This window comes from Cyanistes caeruleus, chromosome 8, assembly GCF_971803275.1.
Source record: "Cyanistes caeruleus chromosome 8, bCyaCae1.hap1.1, whole genome shotgun sequence".
Taxonomy (NCBI): domain Eukaryota; kingdom Metazoa; phylum Chordata; class Aves; order Passeriformes; family Paridae; genus Cyanistes; species Cyanistes caeruleus.
In genome coordinates this window covers 15,875,059-15,901,767 of record NC_141708.1, presented here as the reverse complement: position 1 = coordinate 15,901,767, position 26,709 = coordinate 15,875,059, and the positions used below count along the sequence as shown (strand labels likewise).

General features: G+C 35.6%; 1 protein-coding gene across 14 annotated transcripts in view; it reads right to left on the bottom strand.

The window, feature by feature from the left end:
• Positions 1–26,709, bottom strand: part of EXOC6 (exocyst complex component 6) — an 89,045-nt gene that overhangs the window by 45,764 nt on the left and 16,572 nt on the right. For all 14 annotated transcript variants that reach the window (XM_086899039.1, XM_086899038.1, XM_086899031.1 and 11 more), the window contains exons 2-15: positions 21,942–22,113; positions 20,582–20,629; positions 20,376–20,466; positions 19,486–19,531; positions 12,296–12,500; positions 11,053–11,208; positions 10,333–10,401; positions 6,915–6,998; positions 6,776–6,822; positions 6,270–6,390; positions 4,316–4,387; positions 3,614–3,711; positions 2,807–2,912; positions 842–951 (exon numbers count right to left, since the gene is read on the bottom strand). In XM_086899039.1, coding sequence (XP_086755165.1) covers positions 842–951; positions 2,807–2,912; positions 3,614–3,711; positions 4,316–4,387; positions 6,270–6,390; positions 6,776–6,822; positions 6,915–6,998; positions 10,333–10,401; positions 11,053–11,208; positions 12,296–12,500; positions 19,486–19,531; positions 20,376–20,466; positions 20,582–20,629; positions 21,942–22,113 — 1,425 coding nt within the window. The remainder of the gene's footprint in view (positions 1–841; positions 952–2,806; positions 2,913–3,613; positions 3,712–4,315; positions 4,388–6,269; positions 6,391–6,775; positions 6,823–6,914; positions 6,999–10,332; positions 10,402–11,052; positions 11,209–12,295; positions 12,501–19,485; positions 19,532–20,375; positions 20,467–20,581; positions 20,630–21,941; positions 22,114–26,709) is intronic.

Below are 26,709 nucleotides of genomic sequence, written 5' to 3'. Positions count from 1 at the left end.
TTGTCCATTAACTGAATTTCAACACTGAAGGAAAATCTGTTATTTTTAGATTTTGGACATGTTTATTGACACAGCAGTTTGTAAAGAGTAATTTGTGGGTTTTAATGAGTTACTAAGGAGGTCAACATGTGCTCATTAGTACGTGTAAATTATAAACAGTATCAATTAAGAATGTGTGAAAGGGAGTAATTTACATCTTTAACAGTGCAGAAGTGGGTGACAAGGCCACAAATACCTTCCAGACTTCAGATCTCTGAATTCTATTTTATGCAATAAAACTATGCTTTTGAAGGCCAGAAGAGGAAAGGAAATGGATGAATCGTGATGTTTTCCATCAGGAAAAGGTGGGATAAGGAGGGAGTGGGCATGCAGACTGCATGTTTTGTTGCAGGAGAAATCATTGCTAAGGGAACTCCAAGCACTGAGTAGGGAAACACTAGGAAGTAATCAGGGATGCTAAACAGTTACTTCTGAAATGGTCAGTATTGAAGTGTACTTTTCAATCTTTACATGCTTTGTAAAGAAATAAATTCTCTAGATTATTCAAACCAGTCAATGCTGTTTAAAGAACCCCAGCAGTGTTTTAAACTGCTTACCACACCAAGCTACGCTCACCAATGCACATATTATATAGAACATACATATCCACATATGTATAAATACATGCTACAGCACTGGGAATCATAGATTAAATAGCTATGAAGAATTACATCTGTAAATTATGAAACAAGCATAGCAAGCAAGTACAGAAGAAAGTGTATTTTCATTTCAATATATATTTTTAGGTCACCTGAAAGTTGCAAGCTACTTTACAGCCACATTCCTGATAGTTCCAGCTTACCTGCGGTGAAGTGACTCTGAAAACTTAAGGCTTGCATAAATAAATTCCTTCACCTGCATGTAAATTTGAGGCACTGACTGAGACATTGGAAGCTTCTTTGGAAAGGATTGCTGAGAAAATAAGAGATAATACTGTCTTACACTTGCAACTGATTCCAACAAGAGCTTGGTACTAAGCAAAACAATTAGAAAACCACTTAACATTATCAACATTTTAATCTATCTAAACTTTTTCTCATTTTCATCAAATACAGAGCTGCACAAGTTGAGCTGATTTCTACATCTGTTTAAATAGCTTATAAGCAGAATACGATTTTATCACTTCTTTAAATTATGATGAAGTTTGGAGATTTTATGTAATTCAAGATGCTCCTGCAGAAAGCAATTTACAAACATACATTAAAATCAGGTCTCAAACTGCTTTTAATCTGAATGAACAAGACAGAAGCAATTGGGATAAGAGGTTCAAAAATGCAAACCTTTTTTTTTTTCCTAAAGAAAGCAGTGCAAAAAAAGAGTTTGAGAAGTTCAACACTTCTGGGATTGTCAAAGTATCTTGAGAATGCTTGGACTAATTTTTTAAGGTTCACAAAACCAAAGCAGTTTGAATTATTTTCAGGAATTTGGATTAACATGTGGGAAATAGTAGTAAGTTTGTAATAATAAAATCATGCTTCTTACTTCAATTTTAAAGCTGACACTGTATTTGGGAGAACAAAGGTAAATAAATTAAATAAAAAACTACACAAACTAAATATGCATTTCTGCACTGAATACATATTTTTTTCACATTTACAAAAAATTATTTTTGTTTATGACTAATGCATAAAAAAAATCATCAACTGGTATCATCCATGAATAATTCAATTTCTCATTAGAAAAAAGCATCCATCAACAACAGCCAAAGCTTTGTAGTAATCACATATATATATATGTATAGGAGATAAGAGTACTTGGTACAAAGTAAAAATTTCTGCAGTTTATTAGCAAAATATGCCATGCTAAATAGTATCGAGGGTATAGAATACTTCCAATACTGTAAGGCATTTTCATTCTATTTAACTTACTTATAATGGCTAAGTAAATTCATTTGATGGAGGAATGCATCCAGAAAGCACTCTGGAATCTCATTCAAAAATCAGCATAAAAACCTCCTTTAATTTTTCATCTTCATTGCAACACTATTAATGACATGCAGCTGTTACAATTTCTGGCAAATCCCTGTTGAACCACAGAATTAAAATAGCTCCTCACTTTTGCAGGTATCTGTAGCAATGGATCTTGTATAAAAGAGCTTCCCCCTACAGCAGTTACTCCCACTGTCATGTGGTTCTCAGACTTAGTGCCCCTCTACAGACTCCATGATGAGCCTCTTATTTCCTCACTGCTATTTCTAAAATCACACTTGACTAGCAGAACAGGTTAATCACCTTTCTGTGAAGAGAGCCTGTAGTGAAAGAATGGCTGAGGCTATAAAAGGATCCTACTGCAGTGCTATTACAGCAGAATTATTCACAGTCCCTTCACATGTATTTTGCCCCACATGCTCAAACACAAATATTTAAAAGTGAAATACAGAAATCATTGTCTCTAACCAATCTCTATTTTACATATATTTTGCAATACAACAGTGCATACTGAGTAATTAAACACAAGCTGCAACAAAATTTAGCTAAAGACAGATTGCATTATAATTACATAAGGACTTTATCAATTTAACTCTATTATTAATTTGTTTACAAAACAATGGATTTCATTATTCACTCAAACATCTGAGCAAATGACTCAACTTTTCATTTTCATATTTATTTATGACTAGATAATTACACACAAAGAAGGTGATTTAGCCTCTTAATCGATCTAGCTTTTCAAATTTTAATTGTTTTTTAATTATAGAAATCATTACTGTCCCTAGTGTCCTCAACTGGATTGTCACAAACTTTAATAACATAAAAGTTTCCCTTACCTTATCAAGCTCTGGATCTTGAAAAGGAAATTTACTTATAACAATTCTGTATTCCTCTTCATTTGCTACAGGGATAGGGCTGTAGTTGTCAGCTTCAAAAATATCCCTGGTGAATAAGCAAAGTGAAAAAAAATTGGATATGTAACTTACAGTATTTTCTGATGTTAAGGTGTAAATATATATATATATATATATAAATTTTACCACCACACTTAGGTCTGCATCTTAAAAAAGTTGAAGAATTTTACACATACCAAGTATTTTTGATTACTTTGGAAATACTTCATATGTGTTAACTCTTTACAGGCCGTGGAGTACAGTCTCAGGCTGATGTATTCCTGGGCTTAGATTTTGTTCAATCAAATGATCCCAAAGAATTGGTGGAAAATGTCTTTCATTAAAAAATCAAGAAGATATAGTGGCAATGACAGTAGCTTGTCAGGCAGATATGCATATCAGCCGACAATAAACATTAAGACAACCTAAATTAGGAGCCTAAAGCCCTACTGCAATAACCCGGAATTATCAGGTTGCTAAAGAAGAGAAACAGATGTCTCTCTCCTGCATGTTTCTCCAATGATGTCCCCTTGGAGACCTTTCTTCTTTCCATTAACTGTAGAAGCAATATTTGATGTCTCTTCTTCTATTTAATAGTTACATGTGATGAGTATCTTAGTCCTAACCACCCTGAAATTCATACACAACATTTGAATTAATAAATTCTTCCTGAATTACATCATAAAAACTCGAGCTCAGACAAAAACAATAGATGCAATACAAAAGGCACAACTATTTTGATATACTAACCTGAACAATCCAGACCACTTTTTAAGCAGTGTTTCATTGTATTGGTCTCTTATTTCAAATAAAAGATCAAATAGTCGGTTCACAGGAAAACCATAGCCCTGAAGGATGAAAACGAAGAAGGGATAGATAGATAGACAGATCAAGAACTAATACATTCAATTCCTATGACAACACTTCAGAAGTCTGAGGTGAGACTTATATTCAATCTTATCACCTCTATAACACAAATTACAGTACATGTAGCACACTACATGTTGATTTATTACATTTTTACCAAAGTTTTTATCCTGTGCATTGGGAAATTTGCACCATTTCTCCTTGTTTGTTAAAAACTGCAGGAATACTTTCCAGTGATATTCACTTAATCCTTCAGCCAAAGAGTTAATGATAACTGGAATGCTATTCTTTTTTAAGATGAGAAGTATAGCACTTTTAAAAGACAAGAGAGTACACAAATTACAAAACTAACACTAATTTTGCACAGATATGAATAGCTGAAGCTTGCTGGATAGCCCAGAACGCTTATGTTCAGTTCATAACATGGAAAATGAGAGGCTAAGGCAAGAAATACATTTTTTTAGTATTACTGTGCAATTTGGGTTTGATTTGTATATATTATTCATGAAAACACAAACACTGCACTCATCTAAAGTTAAAATCTGCCTACAAGAATTTCAGTTAAATTAATAATACAGTATGTACCTGCAAAGTATCAGCAAATACTACAATGAGATTCTTCAGTTCCAGAACAAGGTCAGGATCACTGCAATATGACTGAAAGTGAAAAATTCTGGTTTTATTTTAAGGATTTGAAATATGGGACATACATTTTCAAAGAACAGTATCACAGGTTAAATTATCCAGCCTTAGTGAACAACAATTTGGACTTGTTTGTCTTTACTTAGTTCAGCTACATAAAAGTATTTGTTAAATTTTTATATAACTATGATGGTGTAAAAGTTCAGAAAGAGTCAACTAAAATATGAGATTCAATAAATACCAGCATGGTGTACTGAGACTGAAAATCACATTTATTTTAGTGGAATATAAGCAAACTTGGCTGAATCAGTATCAGAGGTTCCACAGGACATTCTTTTGACCACCAAGCCTGGGTCTCACTAATGCTGTGCCACCTCAAACAGTTTATCCAGCTATATGGGTAAAACTTTAAAAAATATTTTCTGAACTATTTCAAATTTAAATTGGATTATAAAAAGGTCAAGACATTAAGTTATTTACCAGATGACTGAAACTGAAATTTGATTTTCAGAGGTGTAGAGTCATACAACTAAGGCTTTCACCTCACCTTCACTATTTGAAATAGTGGATAAATTAAAAAAACTTCTATTAAAATAAAGGTTCATGGGAATATGGTATTGGTTGAAGGCAATATACACCTGCTTCACCTTTCTTGAAGTTTTATTCTTAGCATACTTTATTAAAATAAAGGGTTTGGTTTATTTATCTAAACATTAGTCTTCAGCAGGATGATGTTAGAGAGATTCTGATAGAATTGGGTTTGATGGGAATTATGCATATAGAGGAGAAATAGTGACCTATTGGACACAACAAGGCTTTGAAGAGTTCATTAGAGATTACATTACTTTCAACCTTTAAATTATCATATTCTTATAGAGGTGTCTAAATACACATGGAGACAGTTAACTAGCAAAGTACTTAGTTGAAAAAAGTGCTGGATGAATATATCTCATTAATCCTCTCAAAAGTAGTAAAAAGGTATGAGAACACCTCATGTACCACTGCCAATAAAGGTCCTATAATAAATATGGTTGCAATCTCAACTATTTCCTCATTTTTCCCCAGTATATATGAAATATAAAATATTTTTTGAATTAAAGATTAATTTTAATAAAAATAAAAATAACACTGCATAAAGCAAATGCTCCTAGCAAACATTCAAAAGGGAAAGTTAAAGTTCTTGCATTTTTTCTGACAGTGAAAGTTACACCAATAGTAAACTCTGAAGCAATTTATTATCAGTCAGCCTGAGTGAACAATGTGTATTCCATTGGGTTTTCACAGAGGAATAAGAAACAGCATACAGCATCACTGCACCTAAGGTAGCAATATAACTTTAGGAGACACACTTGAATGCACCAAAATACCCAAGTGATACGGAAGTTTTCTAATGCTTTTACTTCGACATAAACATAACACTACCAGAGCACTGAAGAGAGAGATGCAAGGGTTTTGCTGGTGGAGTTTATTTTGGAAACACAGCATTTGGAATGATAATTAGGAACTATTTCCTGGTGGTGCTTTCAGTGCTGAACTATTCAATCTGATCTAATGAAGAGGTCAGTTGAGACTAATGAGGAAGGATTGCAATAATAACAGCAGATTAACTCTGCATATTCTAAACTGCTGGACTAAGAGAACGTTTGGAAGACCCAGTGAGTTGTAAATCAGTGGAGGATTATGCAAATAGCCCATGGCTGCGGATCACAGCCTGATACTGTTGGGAAAAACAAAAGCTTGGCAGGCTCCCTCCCAAATCTGAGCAATTTTTAATCACAAGAAAAAGAAAACATGAGAAAGGTGTAATTTTTCACTTTGTTGCTATCCCAGCTTTAAATACACAGAGCTCTGAAGTAAGAGGCTTTAAACTGCAATATTGATAAGACTTCTCACTTACTGAATGTGTTCTAAGAACAGCAATGATCTTGGAAAGGGCCATGTTCCACAGTTCATCAGTGTATGTCCTAGTTACCAATCCTTGGGTTACATGTAAAATGTGGTCTTCTACTACAAAAAAACTAAAACAAAATAATACTTGAATTATTTAGTTGTTTCTAATATTAGAACAAATATTACCCTTCACACCCAAGCATTGCCAAAACCTTCCCCACTGGAGCAGCGCCACTTCAGTAGGTTTGGTGTTGTGCTTCACCCAGAACAAAGTAAAAATGTGGAAAGTTTGTTTCATGCCATCTGGAGCCAAAACTGCTGGAGGGTCCTTGTAGGGCACTGTGCTGGTAGGATCTGAAAGCTCTTTCCTACTCAGATCCACCAATAACCACCCAAATGATTTGTGCAGAAAATGATTCTTGCACAAGAAATTTCTTGGACAATGCGTGAACACAGGCTGAATTAAGAATTTACACAGTAAAACTGAAATAAATTTTCATTTAGAAAACTTACCCTACAATTTGACTGAAGTATCTTCTATAGCCTTCTACTGTTTCATGCTTTCAATGAAAAAGAAAACAAGTTAGGAATAAAAATATCACTAAGCATTAGCTTCAACTCAAATCAATACAAAACCGAAAGTACTGGTTACCATGCTTGACTGTGGTTGCAGAACTAATCTTGCTTGTTTCCTCCTTTGTTTTCTGTAGTAATTTTCAAATATTTCTCCATCACCCTAAAAAAAGACGTAAGTAGTCAAAAAAAGAAAAATGTCTCAGTGTGAAAAAGGCCCTTCTTTAATTAAAGATACTATTCTGTTAAATTAAGCACATATTTTGCATTTATTCCACATGTACACCTCCAGCTGACACCAGCAAAGTTTTGCATGCATGAAATACACAGAAATTACCTTTTTCTGTAGAGAAGCTTACAGCCTGTACTGTAAATAGAAATTTTGCTCACATGCCTACATTTTGCCAAGCAACACTATGCATTTTAAACAGTGTGTCCATTTTTAAACTACAACTTTCAGAGTATATTAATATTCATAGACGAGGCATATTGCCTGTTACTGTATAATTGAAATTCATTGTCTCCTAAAACATTTCTCTAGGTTTTTCAAGAAAGTAACTGCATTATAAAGTTGTTACAAAAATGCTTCTGTGAATATATGACACATCTGAACACTGCCTGCATTAGCTTTGCCTGAGGAAAGACACACGTGAGATTTATTGAATATTTGCTTATTCTCTTTGGATTTATAATGAGTGTGGACTTGGATTTTTATTTTTTTTTTCCTATCAGGATCCTTAAAAATACAATACCTTCTGTGCCTAAAGATTATATTATGAGGAATTCAAGTGACATCCTACTCATCTCATTAAGATGACCATTCAGTAGAAACCATCTGTCCCTCTGAAATCAGTGCTACATTGACTCATCTATCTACCAAACCACAAGCAATTTGTATGCAAGCAGAATAAAAGAGCTTAGCATTTTTAAGGTTTGTTTTTACTTTATGAGCCTATTATTAGGCCACTGCTGTTTAGAATTCCATTACCTGGTCATCCAAAAATCTCCAAATCAAATTATTATTGTCATTAATTAATGTCAATTAGACATTTTATCCTACTAAACCAGGATTACTTACCTAACTCCTTTATAAGATATACATTTAGTTCATAATGAATATTTAGCTAATAATGAATATTTAGTCATATTCAGAAATACTGCTAACCTAAGAAAGCCTAAAAATAAAAGAGACTTTGCTTAAAACCCAAAAAAAAAACCCACTTGAAACCAAGATGCAAATTTATTAACACTGTCTGTTGCAGCAGAACTCTACACAGTCTGTTCCAATTCATACAAACACCTAATGATCACAGGTACCAACCATTCACCTCCAGCCCAAATATTCAGTGCAGTTTTCAGATTGTTGACTTCTACCTCCAGCATCAAATCTCTACCCAGTCCTGACAAAAGCTTCTCAAGTGAAAAGGACTAGCTGTTCTCAAATCCACACAAGTGGAGATGTAAAATACCTTATGATTATTTATAGACCATGCTATACTATGCAGTCACAATTAATGATTCAGGCATAACAACTGTTTGAACCAGATGTGCTGAGGCAATCAAGAGAATATACCAACAACCTTGATGGTTCACTCACTGAATCAGCAAAGCCTAGGCAAGATAAAATATAACAAAGCAATGCATTTGTTTTGTCCAGCTTCCAAAATTACATGAACAATAAATCAGTTCATGTTTCATTATAAATTTTAGGAATATTTCACACCATAGATACACTTGTTTTACACTGATACAGTGTTTTATTAAAAGGTAACATTACATGTAAAAGGGGCAGGGGTATCTTCATCAGATTTTATATACAGCATCTCACATAATACACAGGCTAAATAAAGATCTTTATGTATATTTCTCATAAGTTTTTAGTCTCAAGAAAGGTTACTGGTCCATAAATAAAGTCTATGTTGGGTATGTATATATCTTGCCATCACTAGGTTGGAATCACAAGCTGTGTAATATTTTGAGGTATATAAAAATTGTGCTTTCTTCTTCAATATGAAGAAGCAGAGTAGAAAACTACTGTCCTGTGTGAAATTATAATATTTTGTAGCAGAGATGGAATTAATTAAGAACATAACACTTGATGTAAGATCCTTATTATAGATCATCTGGTATCAACTCCCCTTTGCCATCATCAAGTTCTCTAAACTCAAAATAGATGGTTTGCAACACAAGGTAAATGAGAAGGATCCCCAGAAGTGGCTAATGAAAACTCTTAATAATGCTATTATGGCTTATTAAGAAAATTATGGTGGCAGGAAATACAGAAGTCTACATCAACAACCATTTTTGATATCAGGGAGCACTCCAAGTTGTTTTCTGTCTCTGGCGAATTAGGAATCTGGAAAACTTCCCGTGTAAACCCAAAAAGCTTATCTTTGGATCAAGGATGCAACTTCAGGATCCTTGTCAAAGTGAAAAATATAATTATGTATTACTTTTAAATGTAATCTCTCAATTTTACTTCCTGGTCCTTTATTATACTAAAGAAAGAATTAGTAGTAGTTGTCAACTGGCATGCTTAATTTTACACATTCTTTTTAATGTGTTATATCACACTGTTCTCTGTTAAAAGAAACAGTATACTCTTCCAATAGTTCTGTCAGCCTTTCTGTCCTTCCCAAATTTCCAGTGAGATGAACAATTAATGATGGTTTTATTTGCATTTTTTCTTTAAAAAAAAAAAAAGTTACAGTGAAATTACATTTAAAGTATTTCAATATGCAAGCTTTCATGTAACACAGCTGCAAGGATTCCATAAAAAGAAGATAACCCAGCCTGAATGCTTGAAGGCAGGTGCAGCTGAGACTGTAGGATTAGCAATACTTACAAGTACATCAGCTTCATGTCACTGATACTTAAATTCTATAAGTAATCTGACTTCAAAAGTAACTGAGACATAGGAAAGATAAGAAAACAACAAATAATTTGATACCATGTTTCCCAAGAAAGGTTTTCATCCTTGTAAGCTTGTGCACTGAATCTCTTTTACAGAAGCTAAAACAGGCTATTGTGTTTCTGCCATTGAGTCGAATGTAATTTGTCTGGGCACACCCTGTCAGAATCTTCAGATTTTGCTTCATATTTTTCGTTACTACTCTGATTTCCCCAAGATTCAGACTGAATATTCCTATGTTTTGAATACCCAAGTATTCATCCAAATACTTGGGTAACATAGAATACTTGTGGGAACTGTGAAAGTGTGGATACCAATATTAAGGCAAACATGAATATTTTACACATATATTTAAAAACACCTAGGTAAAAAATGCCTTGGGGAGTGTCCTTTATTATGCATACAAAAGCACACATGGGCTCATGCCCTGAGTACTCATACCCATCCCAGCTGGTTCATCCAGAATTACTAACACTAGAAGCAATATACTTGCCTGTTTGGGAACTATTAAGGGTATGAACAATGTGATAATGAGTATGTCACTTCAAAACTGTAAATCTCTTTTTGAGGTCACCTTAATACATACCAAAACTGAGTAGATGTGCAAACACCTATAGACTGGAGAAAAGTCTACAAGATCTTGGGCTGTTAAAACCTGAAGAAGAAAAGGAAAAAGAAAAGTATATAAAACACAATAAGCATATAATCTACAAAACGAGATATATTACCAACAGAAGTTGTCTACATAATAAGGATTCAAAAATAGATGGCTCCTATTGGGAAACAATAAAACAATTGCTTCAATCTCCCCTCCTTTAGCATTACAGTCAAATTTTGTGCTACAATACCACACTCCTTTTTCTGTGTTCCAAGAGCATCAGATTTAAAGGTCTAAATACTCACTGTTTTATTCAATTTAGGAATACTGAATATTTGACAGATGAAAGAGTTCTCACCTAAGATGAGGTCCTCAATACCAAAATGCAGGATTTAGCAACACCAGAATATTCTAGTGAGTCATGTAACACTAACCGTGGACAGGCAATGTATGATGTAAATTACAACTGAATTCCAGAATAACTGCAAGTCCTGTCCAATTGAATGTCCTCAAACATAATGCTAAAGCTAGCACTAATACAACTAATATTTTAGCACTAATTTTTCACCCTAAAATGCTGGACTGGCACACCTTGAAGGTGTTCTGTTAATGTTAACCATCTAAACCATGTGTAAAGACAGAGAGTGTTGTTCAATAAATCTACAAAATTCACTTCAAATAAGATGAACTGATTTAGTACAAAGTTACCTCTTCTTCATGTTCATCCTCATCTTCAAATGTTCGCTTCAATGTGATCTCATTCTTGGATTCCAAAATCCTGTTTCTACCTAAATGCATATTCCGACCATAGTTTACATTATTCTGCTTCTGAAGAGCAGTACTAAAGGTTTTCTGCTGCTGTGCCTGTTTTAAGAGTAGAATCAATTAAAGAGGCATACAAGTCAAATTCCATTACTGATGAGTATATGCTAGGACATGAAAAACAGGTGGTGCAATTGAATACACATCAGTATAAATGCAAGGCACATGCACGCCCTCAGCCTACACACCAGTGATTTTGCCTTTAATCAGTTTGGGATGACAAATAAATTCAATAGTGAATCCTGAATAACTTTTCCCTAATCACCAGAATAAAATTTTAAAGGCAGAAAAATATTTATAAATCAATCTGTAATCTTCCTGATCATAAATTGCAGAGAATCAGCATTTAAATGAAGTACAGGTATCTGAGTTCCCAGATACATTTTTGCCATCTTCAGTTAAGTCTAAGTGAGCAGTCAGCTGCAGAAGTCAAAGGCACTATATTGCCCTTACTATTGAAGGCAGCACAGCATAACCTTGCAATTAGGTTTCATTTATAAAAATCAGTGCTGCATTTTACAAGAACCTTAGATGACAAAATGGCAACCCAACCCAAATTCTGTCAATGAGAAGTCAAATGAAAATGTTATTTGCTCTCCAAATAAATTTTAAAAGCATTAACTACTTTAAACCTCGCCTAGGAGTAGTGCTCTGAAATGGCAGATTATTTTGTGATGGAGCAGGCAAGGCCTCCAGTTGTCTCAGTCTCCTTCTGGTTCTTACCTCAGTCTTCCATATGAGTAGCACTTTAGACAGAACTAGTTATCTCAACACTTCTTCTGTCTAATTCATCCTGGCCAGCTGGCCAGATAGGCTGCTCTTTGTTTTGATGCAGTAGCTGCTGAGATACACACTATCCAAGAGTTGACTACTCAAAGTAATTCATAATTTCTTGAAACCTGAGATATACAGCATCTCTCCTTCCTTTCTCAGGGAGGAAACTACCTCTTGTCTAGGACACTGATGAAACCCACACAACATGTTTGCATTTTAAAGCTCTCCATCTTTACTCACAGATCTGTGGGATGACTGTAATCTTTGAACAAACCTTCTGGGATAAATTGAGACTAATGCAACTGAAATTTTCAGTGCACAACAGGACAGAAGTAATTCTCTTTGGCTGGTTTACCTGTTTCATGGCAGTTTCTCCAATTCTGTCAGAATGCTTTCGAATACTCTCTAAGAAATCCTTCAGATCTGACATGGATATTTCTTTTATTTCTTCACGTAGTTTTGGAAGATTTTCTATCATTATCTGGCAAAAGCGGTATTGGCTAACTCTAGGAAGATAGAGATTTTCTAGCTGCTCCATTGTTTTCAAAGCAGAATAGTATCTACAAAGAGATTAAAATAAAATTATGCAGCTTCTTATTAAAAGTTGGTAAAATAATTTATCAAACATACATATCAATATCACACATGGAATCAATATGCATCTAATTTATTTACTCTATTCTTAGAAAAATTAAAAAAAATTATCAATCAAAAGGTCATCCATAGTTGGAAAAAAACCCCAGTGAAGTGCCAGAGTGACTCAGCAAAGTCAAAACTTTAAATAGGCTCCTATAGTATTAACTGTTCTGATCAACAGTCCCAGTACCACATGGAGCATCCTGCAGAACGGAGACACTGAAGTTGTAACCACCATCTTCCCTTCTAGATTGAACTGATTAGGGTTTTTAATGATTTGGGGTTTTTTCTGACACATGAACACTGCAGCATATGCACCAAACAATGAAAAAAATTGTTATTGCTTGATAAAGCATACCTCCAGGTACCTGCCTTCTTCAGGTGTACATGAACACATGCACAAATCTATGCCCACCCTCTTTCCACCATCCTTAGTGGAAAAGACACATATACATCTATCCTGAACCATACTTTTTCCAGCAGTATATTGGACTTTGCTGTAAAACACAAACCTATGAATTCTTCTGACAAAATACAGTCTATCCCACCCAGAAAACAACTACATTGAATTAACCAAGTACCAGAATCAACAAACCTGTGATCTTAAACACAGTTTAAAGAGAGGCACAGGAACCACGCTAAACATGAGTAGGACAGTAGTCAACTGCAGATGTGACAATAATTTCCTTTTACGTAATATTCTTACCAGGTACTCAGTCCTGGAGGGAGTAGGGAAAATGAATTTAGTTTATCCAATTAGAACAGAATAAGGTAAACTGATTCCTTCTACCTTGGTCTTAAATGGGAAAAGCAGAAACACTCAGATCAGATGGAGTTAACTCGCTGCTAGTTCCAACCTTTCTTTCCACAAATATGGAGTAACATCCTCAACCCATTTTCAGCTTTTCTTCCATAATTTTAATTACTTTTTCTTCCTTAAAGTCCAACATAATCTGTTTTGAAAAATTACCAAATTATCTTGAGGGGAAAAAGCTGAATATGAGGAAAATCCCTTCAAATGAGAAAAAACCTAGAAAAGTGTCCTTTACGGTTCTTTAGTTTCTGGGCATTACTTTGCATACATAGTGAGTAAACACTTTCAAAAAATGTAAGCTGAGTCTCTGATTTCTTTAGTAGACAAGCAATAACAAATTACTAACACTACAGTCACAATGAACATCATTTCTTGCTCAATTCTGAAATTAAGACAGTGTTTTGAATCTTCTTAATCAAGACATTTCTAAGTTAACAGCTCAGCATAGCTGGAGGATGGGAAAAATCTTCTCTTTTATTCCAAAACAGAGCTGCTTTCAGAAGACTGCAAATAAAGAGGTTTCAAGTGTAAATTAGGAGCTTTTGTTTGTTATATGCTTGGTTTATAGAAAATATACATAAGGTGACGGGAATGTTGCACATAAGAAAAGGTCTTGGGGGGGTTTATGTGTGTGGGTTTTGTTTTTCTAAATAGAAAATGGCCAAGAGTGCCACATGGTGAGACTTCTGGGGAATAAAACCATAATAGCATCAAAATCGTATAGAAGGTTTTTATTTAAATTATACAGATCAGCTTATCAGAACACTGTTAGTTCATCTGGGAGGTTTTTGACTGCTGGCTCTAAGATCAGAATTAACATAATCCATTCTAAATCCATTCTAGAGTGCCTTACTAATTATACATATATGGAGCACAGGACCTTGCCCTTTTAACATCTGTTCTAATAAAGCACTGAAGTCCTATTAATTTGAAGGTCATCTGCAGGTCAGAATTTGAACCAAAAAGTTTTGCATATCATTTCACAGAATGATGTATTTATATATTTCGATTTTAAAACTTTTAATGGATTTAACTCAATGCTAAAGGTTTTGACAATATTATTTTGTTCCCATCATGTATTATCAAGCACATAAGGTGAAGATTGCCCATTTGACTACCAATGAGTTGAAGAAGTATCTTCAAAGTTATTTTTTCATCTAAATATAGCATTCTCCTGTCTATTCTTCTGAGCTGATCTTAGGAGAACATGCTCCTCAATGCAAAATTTATCATTTTTTCAAACTTAAGATACAAGTCTGAAACACCTATATGGGTCATATGATAAGACTGTATAGAACTGATCCATTTTGACAGCAGAACACAAAAACTGCACAATGGATTTTACTAAAGTCTCTAAACTGTCAAAATGGAACCTTCTAATACCAGCAAGAACCAGGAAAGAAAAAAAACCCCACACAACACAAAAGTAAATTTAAAAAACCTGACAACAAAGAAACAGCCACCCCACCCCCCTCCCAAATATTAATATTAGTGTTTAGCATCATCTTATTCTTTGCAAAATGCTCCAGACACAGAACAGTCAGGTCTGTATAGAATACAAAAACATCAACACACAAAACCTCCAAAATTTAAAAGAAAATTACCATTACTTTAGTGTACATGAAGTATTCTTTATGCTTTAAATCACAAAGAGAACTTCTAAGATTTTTATCAGCAAACCGTTATTTGGAGGCAGTAAAGAGAAATACCATAACTTACTAAAAAAGCCCCATCAAGTTAAGCTATAGCAGTAAAGAAATGACACAGATAAGGAGCAAGACGAACTCAAAGACTTAATTTTACTGAGAATAATTTAATTGCACACAAGCTTATTAAGTAAAAAAAACATGTAGTTCTATCCCAAAATTTCCTGCTGAAAAAAACCTGAGAGACAAAATCTTCATTTTATTTCAATTAAGGAAACAGACCTAGTTTACAAGGAAAAAAATAGTAGTATCCTTCAACTTTAGTGCTTCCCTTAGAAGAAATACTGTATACTCTTGCGTACCACATTTCCACTGAGTAAATACCTAAAACTTTGCTACCAAACACATTTAAGGGAGTTCCTTGGGATTTTTCCATAATGCTACAGAAAAATCATATTCAGAGAGATCCTGAAGGTGACATGTTGAAATTGCAATTGAAATCCTTTTACCACAAGTATTTCTTTTGTTTTTAAATCTAGTTGCATTACCAACTAGATTAAACTAACCAACTAACTTAAACCTAAGTTTCAAACTTTCCCAGCATACAAATTTTGTCAGCTGCCCAAAGGACCATGAACTGAGAAAGAGGCACTACGAACTCTGAAACTTCTGTAAAGTAAATCAAAAGCTCAGTATTTCTGAAAATCAGATTAAGGGGCTGCTGTGTGGAAAAAGCCAATATGTGGAATACCTTTTTTGTCAATAATGATGTGGTAGGAATTTCTTTTAGAAAGCGAAATTATCAAATTAATAATGCTTGAGAATGGTGACAAAGAAAGCAGCTGAAATTTCAGTATCAAATAACCCCCTGATATAAATTCTGATGGCACTTTTTGCCAGATCCATAGCACCTCTGGGAAGTATTGATTAGCTGCTGGTAAAATCCAGTGCTTCATTCTGACGCTGTTCCATAACAATGCAGAAAAACAAAATCAAATTACCATGGTTTTAGCTGTTCTGATATCTTCCATATTGACATGAGTAGACTTACTGAATTATTTCCATTGTACAATGGGTTTGGGCTTTTTGTAATATTTACTGTGGAAAAAGACTTGTGAAAAGACCAGTTCTAACTATTCCCAATTAGACCACAATCACTTGAAGCAGCCAGGACCTGCCTCCCAAGGCACATATCAAAATCCAAACATGAAGGCCATGGTAACAGAGCTGTATGAAATGTGTGATGACCTTATCTGTGACTTAAAATTCGAGCTTGAATTGTGTAAGTGCATAGCCCCCACTAGGTGGCTGGGAGAGCAGCAAAGAAACCACACTTCTCCTTTGTGCTTCCTCAGTTAAGACTTTAAACCCTCTGTAGCTCTTTCCAGCCAACTGTGCCTGTTTAGAGCAGATTCTGCAGTTACTTCCTCTCACTACTGCAGTTCTTGTCAACTTGTGTTATCCATGGCTCAGGAGACAGATAAATAGGATACAGAGCCTTTCACCTCTAGGTCATCAGTTCAAACATTACCCATGTTGGTAAAGGACAAAAAGTTGCTATCAATAGATGCTTTTTAGACTTCTCTTAAACCTCTATTCCACCTGCACAAACCAGTATGTATTCCAGATCCAAAATCCTGCATTGCCTTAAAAGAGGTCTGCCAAGGAAAAAGAAAATGAAATTCCAATCTTTTTCCTGTAAGAACTATCCCCCAAACATACATAATATCCATACTTTTGTTTTCCCTTCCGTTAAACATTAGAATTGAGAGTTTTATTCATGGTGCAAGACTGTAAGACAATAGAATAACAAAAATACGTTCTAAAAGGCCACAAGCAGAGAAAGTCAAGATGTCTTTTTATAAAAAAATAACAGTGAAAGCTTTGCTGCATTAACAAACTTGAATGAAGGTTTATAAGAAATGATCTTTGCCTAAAATAAACATTCTTTATTCTTTTTTTATGTCTCAGATTGTGACTGCTACTCTCTGACTCTTCCATGGAAAAGCTTCACAGCAAAACTTAGGCAGATCAATTTTGAAATCCCTTGTATGTGCACACATCTGTTGACAGGTCTTTGCACTGACACCATGGATGTTCTTGCTGTAACTCAATATTTCAGTAGTGATAAAGGCTAGAATACATGCATTCTGCTGAGCCACAAGGAAATTACCAGTTGCATTACCTGAAAGGTGGAATAGCCACCTGCATTATACAGCTGTATATATACAGGCTGTATTATAGGGAAGCATAAAGTCACAGGCAAAATAGTAACTGTAGCACAGCTAATGAGAGTTATCTGAGCTGCAGAAGTAGCCTGCAGCAGAGTCTAAGCCTTCTGCACTCCATGTGATTTTAAGGCATGGTACATCAAAGCTATGGCATCTCCCCTCTCCTTTAGATCTCCTTATGGTATGACAATAACACACGCAAACCCCTTAATTCAGAAGTCCTTTGACTTGTAAGATTTCCTGTCTGGCAACAACTTCCACAGGAAAATTATCAGATAGAAGTCTTTAAGATCTGAAGAGTATTGATGGCTTCTCGGAAAGCAGGTCAACCATCAGTGGACTCCAGAAAATCACTAGCAAATACGGAGCCAAAATGCTAAAAACCATCAGTAATTTTATCTCACCTAAATGGTCTTTACATGATGACACTAGTCTTTACAACTTCCCCTGCAATTCTAAAACCAGGATGCTGCTTGTCTTGCCTGGCAGAGCAAGGGTAGGGCAGAATGCAGGCATTGAACCCAGTGTTTTCAATATTTTCAGGACACTAAACGTAGCACTGTCCACAGAAGACCTTGCAGAGGGAAGTGGTGTGATTCAGACAGCACATTCTTCAGTCTGATCTCTGACTTAAATAGCAAGGGAATTGTTTCTATCTTTCTGCAGAGCTGCTCCAAGAACACTGCAACAGCATGCTACTACTACTACTAGTAGAGTAGCCAGCTACTCTAAGCAGACGCTGAACTAGTGTCCTGTTCAGAGGTAACACTGTATAGTAGTCAAGCTGATGAGATCTACCACACTGGCTCACATATAGCAACTTACAATTTTAGTAAGAGACACCATAGTGCCATAGCTGTAAGGTCATTCTTAAAGCTATTGTATTTCTGTAAAAGACCTCCCAGAGAGCAAACATGCATAGGTATCATGGAGTGCACATATCGCTGTCAAAGATGCATCAGATTTACTGCAATGTTCATAGATCTGATGTGTACAGTTAATCTGAAGCATTTTGGACATGTCTGCACATAGGCTTTAGAGCTGATTGCTCACACAGTGGCTGCTGTTGAGGGTTTTCAGACGTCCAACAGTATGGTAGGAGGTGCTGGCTACTCATAAACTGAAATCCAGACAAACAGTCCAAAAGTAAATCTGTATTACATAGCAGCCCTGCAGACAACTGACTGTGCACAGCTCGTTCCAAATGGAAACAGTCCTGCCCAGACAGACTTGTCAGCAGGAGCTCCCTGCAGTGGTGCCAAGTGCACGAAGAGGCACCGCCAGCAACCAGGAACCCAGGAAGGGCAGACACAGAGCATCAGTGTGACTGAGGCACCGTGAAAAGCAGGCAGGGATCACGGGGGCAGTGATGATATGGAAACCATGAAGAAGAAAGCAGCAGCAGTGGTATTGCTGGGGTGAGTGTGTGAGGTGCAGGCAGCAGCCTCAGGGGATAGGATGCAGCTAAAGCAGAGGGCAGGGGCAGCCAAGCTGCCGTGGAGGGAAGGAGGGAGGGAGGGAGAACTGGGAATACTGGGACTACAGCAGTAGTGAGTGGCTCCCTGAGAAAATAAAAAGTGGAGACACAACAGGAAGGAAGGAGCAGCTGCTCATGTACCAGCAATAAACCGTTATCCTAGAAATTAATTTTTAATTATACTTTAAATCCTTTTTAACAAGTCAATTTGTCTCAGAGGGAAAAATCCCAAACAACACATTATCTGCGCGTCATTCTCATAGTCCCATTTACACAAAAAGCATAGAGAAACCAGACAGGTCTAAAGAAAGGTATAAGGAGTAAAATGTCCTTTCTTCTGGTAATATTAATTTAATTTAAATATATCATGATATATTAATCAGATATTAATGCGCTCAAAAAGACCTTTAGTCCCTAAAGATCTTATTTTTCTTGCTTCTTAAACTGCTTTAAGTAATAAAAACCAGTTAACTTTATTTCACATTTTATAATCATAATTTCACTACATGTCATACCCATTTAAGTAAGCATTATTTTTCACAGCAATCACTAAGGTCCTAGAAGTTCTTTAATAAAACATTTTCAAATATTCTTGAAATACAGACTAGTACTAGGAAACAAAGACTACAAATATACCAAACTACAGTCTAAGAACACTTACTTGTTTACATAAGTGTTTGCTATTCTGTCGACTTACTTACAAATGCTACATTTTTTTCTCACAGAAATAAATTTACTCACCTTTTTACACTCATCTGTTCTTTTAGTTTGCTGTACATTTCCAGCACTGTATAAAAGCAAGAAGATTAACTTGTGAGTCTTATTGTGGCTTTAGTTAATAAAAGAGGAAAGAATGTACTGTAAAGGACAAACTTAGAAATAGAAAAGGATGTGCTATATTTACCTTATTTAATTCCTACTGTAGCATGAATGTGATAAACCTAGCAAAAAATATTCTAGAATGCAGCTAAAAAAGAAAAAAAATAGCTGAACTCTTAACAGCCTTTAAATTAAAAAGAATTAACAAAACAGTCAACACTATACCTATCAAATATATTCATTCACTTACTACATGCCACAACCTAATCTGCATTACCAGTCCATGGCCCATCTCCATAAAAAGGCAACAGTACCACCTACTGTACTCAGAACGGGTCAACAAGAAAACTTCACAATGAAAACTTCTCAAATCTACTTTACACCAATATGACAAACAGGATATAACCCTTATGGAGCTGTGTGCAATCCTACAGTATTACCTTTTTTTATTTCACCTGTAGTGACACAGAGCTAAAAGTACAGTGTTGAAAGAGCATCATTAGTGTTTTCCCCACTATTTAAACACCAAAACTCACCCTCTTGAGCAACAAATTAATTGTTTACCATATTAAAAATATTTATTCATTCAAAGCTGTATATGGCTACATTGTTTGCGCCACTGTCTTCTGACATTGTCACAATTGCTCTGTGTCAAATATTGCAAAAGACATGGAACCTACATGTTGACATTTTTTTGTTAAACTGGATGTTACAGGAACACAGCTTAGAAAAAAACAGAAGACTTTTCCTTTTGTCTATAGTGACTTACTTTATTTATCATTTGCCATCATATTTAGCTATAGGTCACTCACCTGGAAGACACAATTGTAGTTTTTCCACAACTGTTGTAATATTCCGCTGTTGAACTCTACATCGGATGATTTCCTCTGTTTGGGCTATCACCTTCAAGGTTTTTTTTTAAAAAAAAAAGGAAAGAAAAACACACTTAAATTATGCAAATAAATTTATATTGCTACAAATATGCATAATGCCCATATAGGAAGCACCATTTTCTCACCTCTTTCCCAGCATCCTGAAGCCTTCGGTTGGTATCAGTAACTTGGACCTTAAAAATAATTTCACCTTTGTTAGACAAATATGCATATATTGCCCTGATGTGACTGCTCACCCTTGTAATCAGATCATGCTTCCTGAGAAACTTAGAACAAAGAAATGCAAATTCAAATTAACTCTACAGCTTGAACTTGAACTTTTGATCGCAAAGGGCTTTTGTTAAATTCAATTACTTATGACAGTTCTTTCTAACAGATTCTGTGGCAAACTTCTCAAATTTACTTGGGATTTTTGAACTTTCCTTGTTTCTGTAGGTCTGTCAAACAATTCAAATCATTGACCCAATTGACCACTGGTCCCTTTTTGATAACCTCAATGAGCTCTATGGGCCATTCATTGTCTGTAAGAAATGGTGATTGCATTTTATGGTAATTAAACATTCATACTTTGCTGAATGCAAACACTGGGTGGTTGATTAACATCAAACGTGGAAATCTCCAAACCACAGCAACATTTTAATGCTGCAGGTGCAGGCAAAGCTCAACCTCAGATTTTCCCACATAGTAAGTGACTCATTAGGTCATCATAATAAGGAAGCACATTCTAGTTTATTAAAAATCTCATTAATTTCTGAACAAAGATGCTCAATGACCTCATTGATGCTGTATTTGGTCTCTTGTTATCTGAATATCCTTTATATAATGGTCTTCTAATCATAACCTCTGATGAACTATGCTCATTCTGTCTGGTGTGCATATTTTGCTCTCAAAAGTGTAAGGAGAGCTAAAAGGGACGGATCTCATAATTCACTATTCTGCATTCTGATCTGTGAGGAAATCTTGTTTCTCATATCTCATGAAAACGACTAACATCACTTACTCTCCTGCTCATTACAAAGTAAAGAACAGGGGTTTTTTCCACACATAACTGTGGTATTTTTAGTTTTCTAATAAGGATTTTCAGTTCTTCTAGGGTCTGACATATAAACATCTGACTAAGAAAAGATCTATTTAAGAAACATTGTGTTTATCATTTGTTGTCCTTCACCTTCTGAGAAAGCTTTTAAAAAAGGCAAAATAATTTGGTAGCATTTTCTGAAAGAAAACATATTTTAAGAAAAATCAAAATGAGATCTAATAAAATATTCAGCTTTGTAAATATGAATTACTGTCTCAGGCAACACAATTCTAATCACAAATCCCGTTCAATTAATTTCTAAAAACTTGCTGCAAACATCAGAGTGCTAAACTGTGATAAATTAATTTAGTGATAAACACTAAATTAATCTTCAGTAGAACTGTCAGGTTTCTTCTTTTAGATTCAAAGACAATGATATATGAAACTGTGAAAAACTTGTTCCTTACCTTTAGTTTTTCTGCATCAGCCCTAACTTTAAGAAGTTCTGTAATAGCATCCACAAAGCCCTGGTGGTGAAAATTGCACATCTTTTCTATCTCCCTGTCATGGTTACGTATGCAGGCATCAAGTTTTTCCATAAACTTCTGATGTGCATTTGGTTGGTCATCATATACAGACCTATTAAATACAAATAAAAAAATAAAAGTTTACTTTTTTACCCAGTTGAAAATAGTATGTATGCAACACTCTTTATTGAAACCTATCTCTCTTAACAAGAAAATAAAAGCAAGCAAACTTGATGTTAGTGGCATTCTTTGGTGGATCCACTCAATCAAAATAAGCATTAAAAAAAAGATGGCACAAAACTGAGAACTGATGGCACAAAACCCAGCCCTTATGGCATTAGTCCAGGTGCTTAACCAGTTACATCATGGTTGACCTGAGCCTCACTGGTCTGTTATTTATGCCCTAATGCTCAAATATGGGTACAAAAGAATCAGTTTCTCCAACAACCTCAAATAGCATGGATCGCTTTTCCATCAAATTCCAGTCTTTGCTAAATATAAAGAAGTGCAAACATACAAATTTGCTTTCCTGGTGTTCCTAACAGCAGAGTTATCCAACTAAATCAGGGTCGGATGACTCCAGCCAGAATGACCGGCGCATTGTGCGGCAGCAGCCGGACCCCTGGCAAAGGCAATTCCCAAGGCTCCGTCCCTGCCCGCCCAGGCCCGACGGCTCCCAGAGCAAAACCATGACATGTGCACACCTAAGCCTACCTCCTCCACAGCACCTGTCAGGAAGGGCTAGCATCAGGTCTTCTGGCTTATTTTACTAATTCTTGAATAGTTCACTTAGAAAACTCCAGTGGGAAACATGACCTGGGAGAAATTACTGGTGTAGTTTGTTAAGCAGCATCAGAAATGGAAATCATGGAAAAATGCTCAAGCATGAGAAAGGGCAAAGGAGGCACAGGACAATTTAAAGCTTTAGACTTTGGCAGAGTAAGCAAGAGAAGAGGTTTTACACAGAAATGTACCAAAACCAAAGGTATTGAGTCTCCCAATAAAGGCAAGGTACAGGCAGTCCCAAAAAACTGATTAACAATTTGATATAGCAACAACAGCAAAGACTGGTAGTCTTGAAGTAGCTTTTCACACAGAATGAGAGCAGTAATACGAGGATGATTTAATGATACAGATACAAACATATTTGTGCTACAAGTATTAAAAAATAAGTATTAAAAAAAAAAGTGATCAAAAATCTTTAAATTGCTTTTTTAAGCAGTAATTTCCTTTCACAATTATGAAGTTTTCTCCAGATATTTATAAGGAGAAGCTGATTTAGAAAAAACTAAAAATTTAAAAATGTTAACATGAGGAAAAGAAATGGCTGAAATTCCAAGCGTTTCAGTGTTACTTGCAGAAGTAGTCATAAGTTCAAGATTCAGGCAACCATGAGTCAAAACCCCTGAAACTCTTGAGTGGCAAGAAATGACTTCCCTCCCAGTCTTCTTGGAGAATGTGATTTCCCATATTCTTCAAGGTTTTCTTTTCTAACCAGACATCTGGGCTTTGCTGAACTCATCAGCAGCACAACAAACCTACAGCTGAGTGTCTGACAGGAACATGACCTTTCCAATGCAGAAAAGGATGCAGAAAAGACTCTTGTAATTAGATTGCTTATACTTTTTGAGTTTCTTTTGACAGTGTGAAACATATTCGGAGAAGCAACTGAACTTAAATGACAGAACAGAGGCAATATACTGTCCTAGATGGTGAAGGAAGAAAGCTAATTCTTTCTATTCCGCTTGTTATAGATACTTTTTCAGAGGAAAAATCTATTGAATACCATTTTCCAAGAATACCCCCTTTTGCTTATGATATGAAAATAAGGCTATGGTACTGAAAGCAGGTTCTTTCCTCCAAAGTGTAGCAGGGCAAAAATAAGATTGTTGACCCATGAAGTGTTTCACCCCTCACCATTTCTACAACCACAGTTTGAAATGACAGCTGGAAGGAGCAAATGTGTGCCCATAAGTCTCTCATCCTGAGGCTCCTGTCAGGCTGTCTGAAAGAGCTCCCTCAAGGTTGCCCAGGATGACTGAGCTTTAAAAGGCTGTGGTGGACGGACATAAGTGACCTGCATCACCAGAGGGAAATGCCCACATGCAGAAGCCAGTTCTGGCCAGAGGGAGAAGCAGCATCCTGGACTGCAAGGAAAGAAAGGTGCAAGAGACAGTGGGGATTGAGTGAGGCCTCATTAGGCAGCCTGATGTTCTGCATAAGACACAGGAGCAAGCATGTGGACCACTGCACTGTCACCTGTACAGAAATGGAGATGGGATGAGGAAAAAGTTTCAATGACTGATGTGGCATCACTCCAAAATACACAGTACGGTTACATGAGTGCTGCTCCATTAAGGAAAAAGTCAGAGATGCTGGAAGCCACAGGGTGGACACAGAGGGACATCCAACTGTCCTCAGAGTTCTTGGAAAAGAAAAAAAGATTAAGAGGATGTCGTGGTTTTAAACCAGTAACTAAAAAAACTACTTATGCATCAAAAATCTGCCTTCACAGATGTCTGGCAAGCATAAGCCTCCTCATCACCTATACTGCACTGCATGCTAAAGAAAACAAAACAAAACAAACAAAAAAAAAAACAAACACAAAAAAACCCCAAAAACACACACAGAAAAAAAACCCCAACCAAACAAAAAACATAACAAACAACCACATACACGAAAACAAACCAAAAAGACCCACACATACAGAAAAAAAAGTTCAATTTATTACTGCTTTTTTTAGCCTTTTTGTTTAAGGGTAGAAGAAGCCTCCAAGTTTAGGTCTCCTTCCAGTGTTCTCAAATAGAAGTGAGGTGAGAAAGGAGCATCATTATCACAAAGATAGAGGACTTGTATCTATCACCATGCACTCAAACTGTCAATTGTGTCATGTAAGCAGTAAAACTCAGTAAAGAAAATATAACTAAAACAAGAATGAGACAGCAAAAAGATGGTACAAGAGGAACTCCATACTTGAGTTTGTACCACCAAACTTCCTTTGATGGTAGCAATGTACTGTGTTTTTTGACTTAGTTATTGACAGATGATTTGGGGGTATCTAACAGCTGTCCTTGATAACTTTTTATCCATTTCATATCTGTGCCAACACTTTCAGACATGCTCTTAAAAAACTGACAAAAGGAAATTCTCAGCAATCAGATGATTTATCTTTAAAATGTTATCAAAAAATTCCAGAAAACACAGCCAGAAGTTCTCGAAGTACATGCAATGTAGCGTAGGCAATACAGTTTTCACTGTTATAAAAAGCTGTATTGATTATGTTTTTCTCAATATTACGGTCATTTATGCTTTAATTATAATAAAGTACGGGCTTTTAATCTCAGTGATGTTATCACAATGTTTAATTGAAAATAATACAGGAAAAAAATGTTCAAAGTAAGGGGGAAGAAAGCAATACTGTGTACCTCCCAATACCTTGAGCACAAGATTACCCTACCTTCTTAAAATAATAATTACTATTATGTGTTGTACATTGTACCCTTTTCTGCAAGGATATTAATAAAATCATGACTTGTGATTTAAACCAGTATTTTGACAGATCTCCCTAAGATGCATTAGTAGTATAAATTCAATGTTAATATGTAAACAGCTCCATCTTGTGGGAACAACAAATCAACACTCCTCAGTGCACGAGTGAAAAAAACCCTGAGACAGAACTGCTTGCCTTTACAGAAATAAACAGAATATTTAAAAGAAATTCACACTTTCTATCACGAATTTCTCATCTAGGTGAGAAGATGAATAAACAGGTTTATTGACTCCCTCAGGACACTGTCCTGTGAGGACACTTTACACACAGTTTCAGGGGCTTTAGAACAACATCTGGCCTAAAACACCAGCTTCTTAGAAAATGTAAGTGTACACTAGAGAGCCAGGGCATCTTTGGCCAGAAATTAGGCTTTTTCTCAAATCTGAAAAGACAACTGAGACAATACACACCTGGACCTACCTGTTAGGGAGCATCACACATCACAGTTTATTTCTGATACTGAAGCTCATTTTCCTTATGTACACTTATTTCAAATATTACCTATACCTACCTAAATAAAGTAATTGCTACCGCTTAATAATGATCTGAAAGTGTACATTTCAACAGATAATGACACTGCAAGAGATGCTGATAACAATTCTCCACTTTTGACAGCTAAATTATCAGGCAGACAAATCATCAATACTGTAGTATCTTGAAGAGACATGAAATCCTAAAACTATCCCAGAAGTAATTCTTTAAAATTACAAGAGAAAATTAACTGAATTAACAACACACACAGAGTTCTGTTGGAAAGCAAGTGAGGAAGCAGTAACCCTTCTAGCTCCATTTCTTCAGGAGACATCACTTACATGCAATTATGTCTACCCTAAAAATCTCTCACCATAAATTGCTTCACATCCAGCAGTTGGAAGGGTCATAAAAAGAGGCAAATGTGCCGAGGATACAAAAGGAATTTCTATGTGTGTAATACACAGTTCTTTCAGTTTTTCTTTACATTTATACACCTGTGAATGAAAAGCCCTAAGGATCCTCTTTCTGGTTTATGGCCCCTGAAGTGGATGCTGATAGTCTGAAATACAACACAAATTCGAACTGTGTCAAACTGACAGACATGATCAGTTGTTCTTAAAACTGCTTTCAGCCTCTGACCTGCACAACTATAGGAATCTATAGACTACTAGTGGTTGATTCATA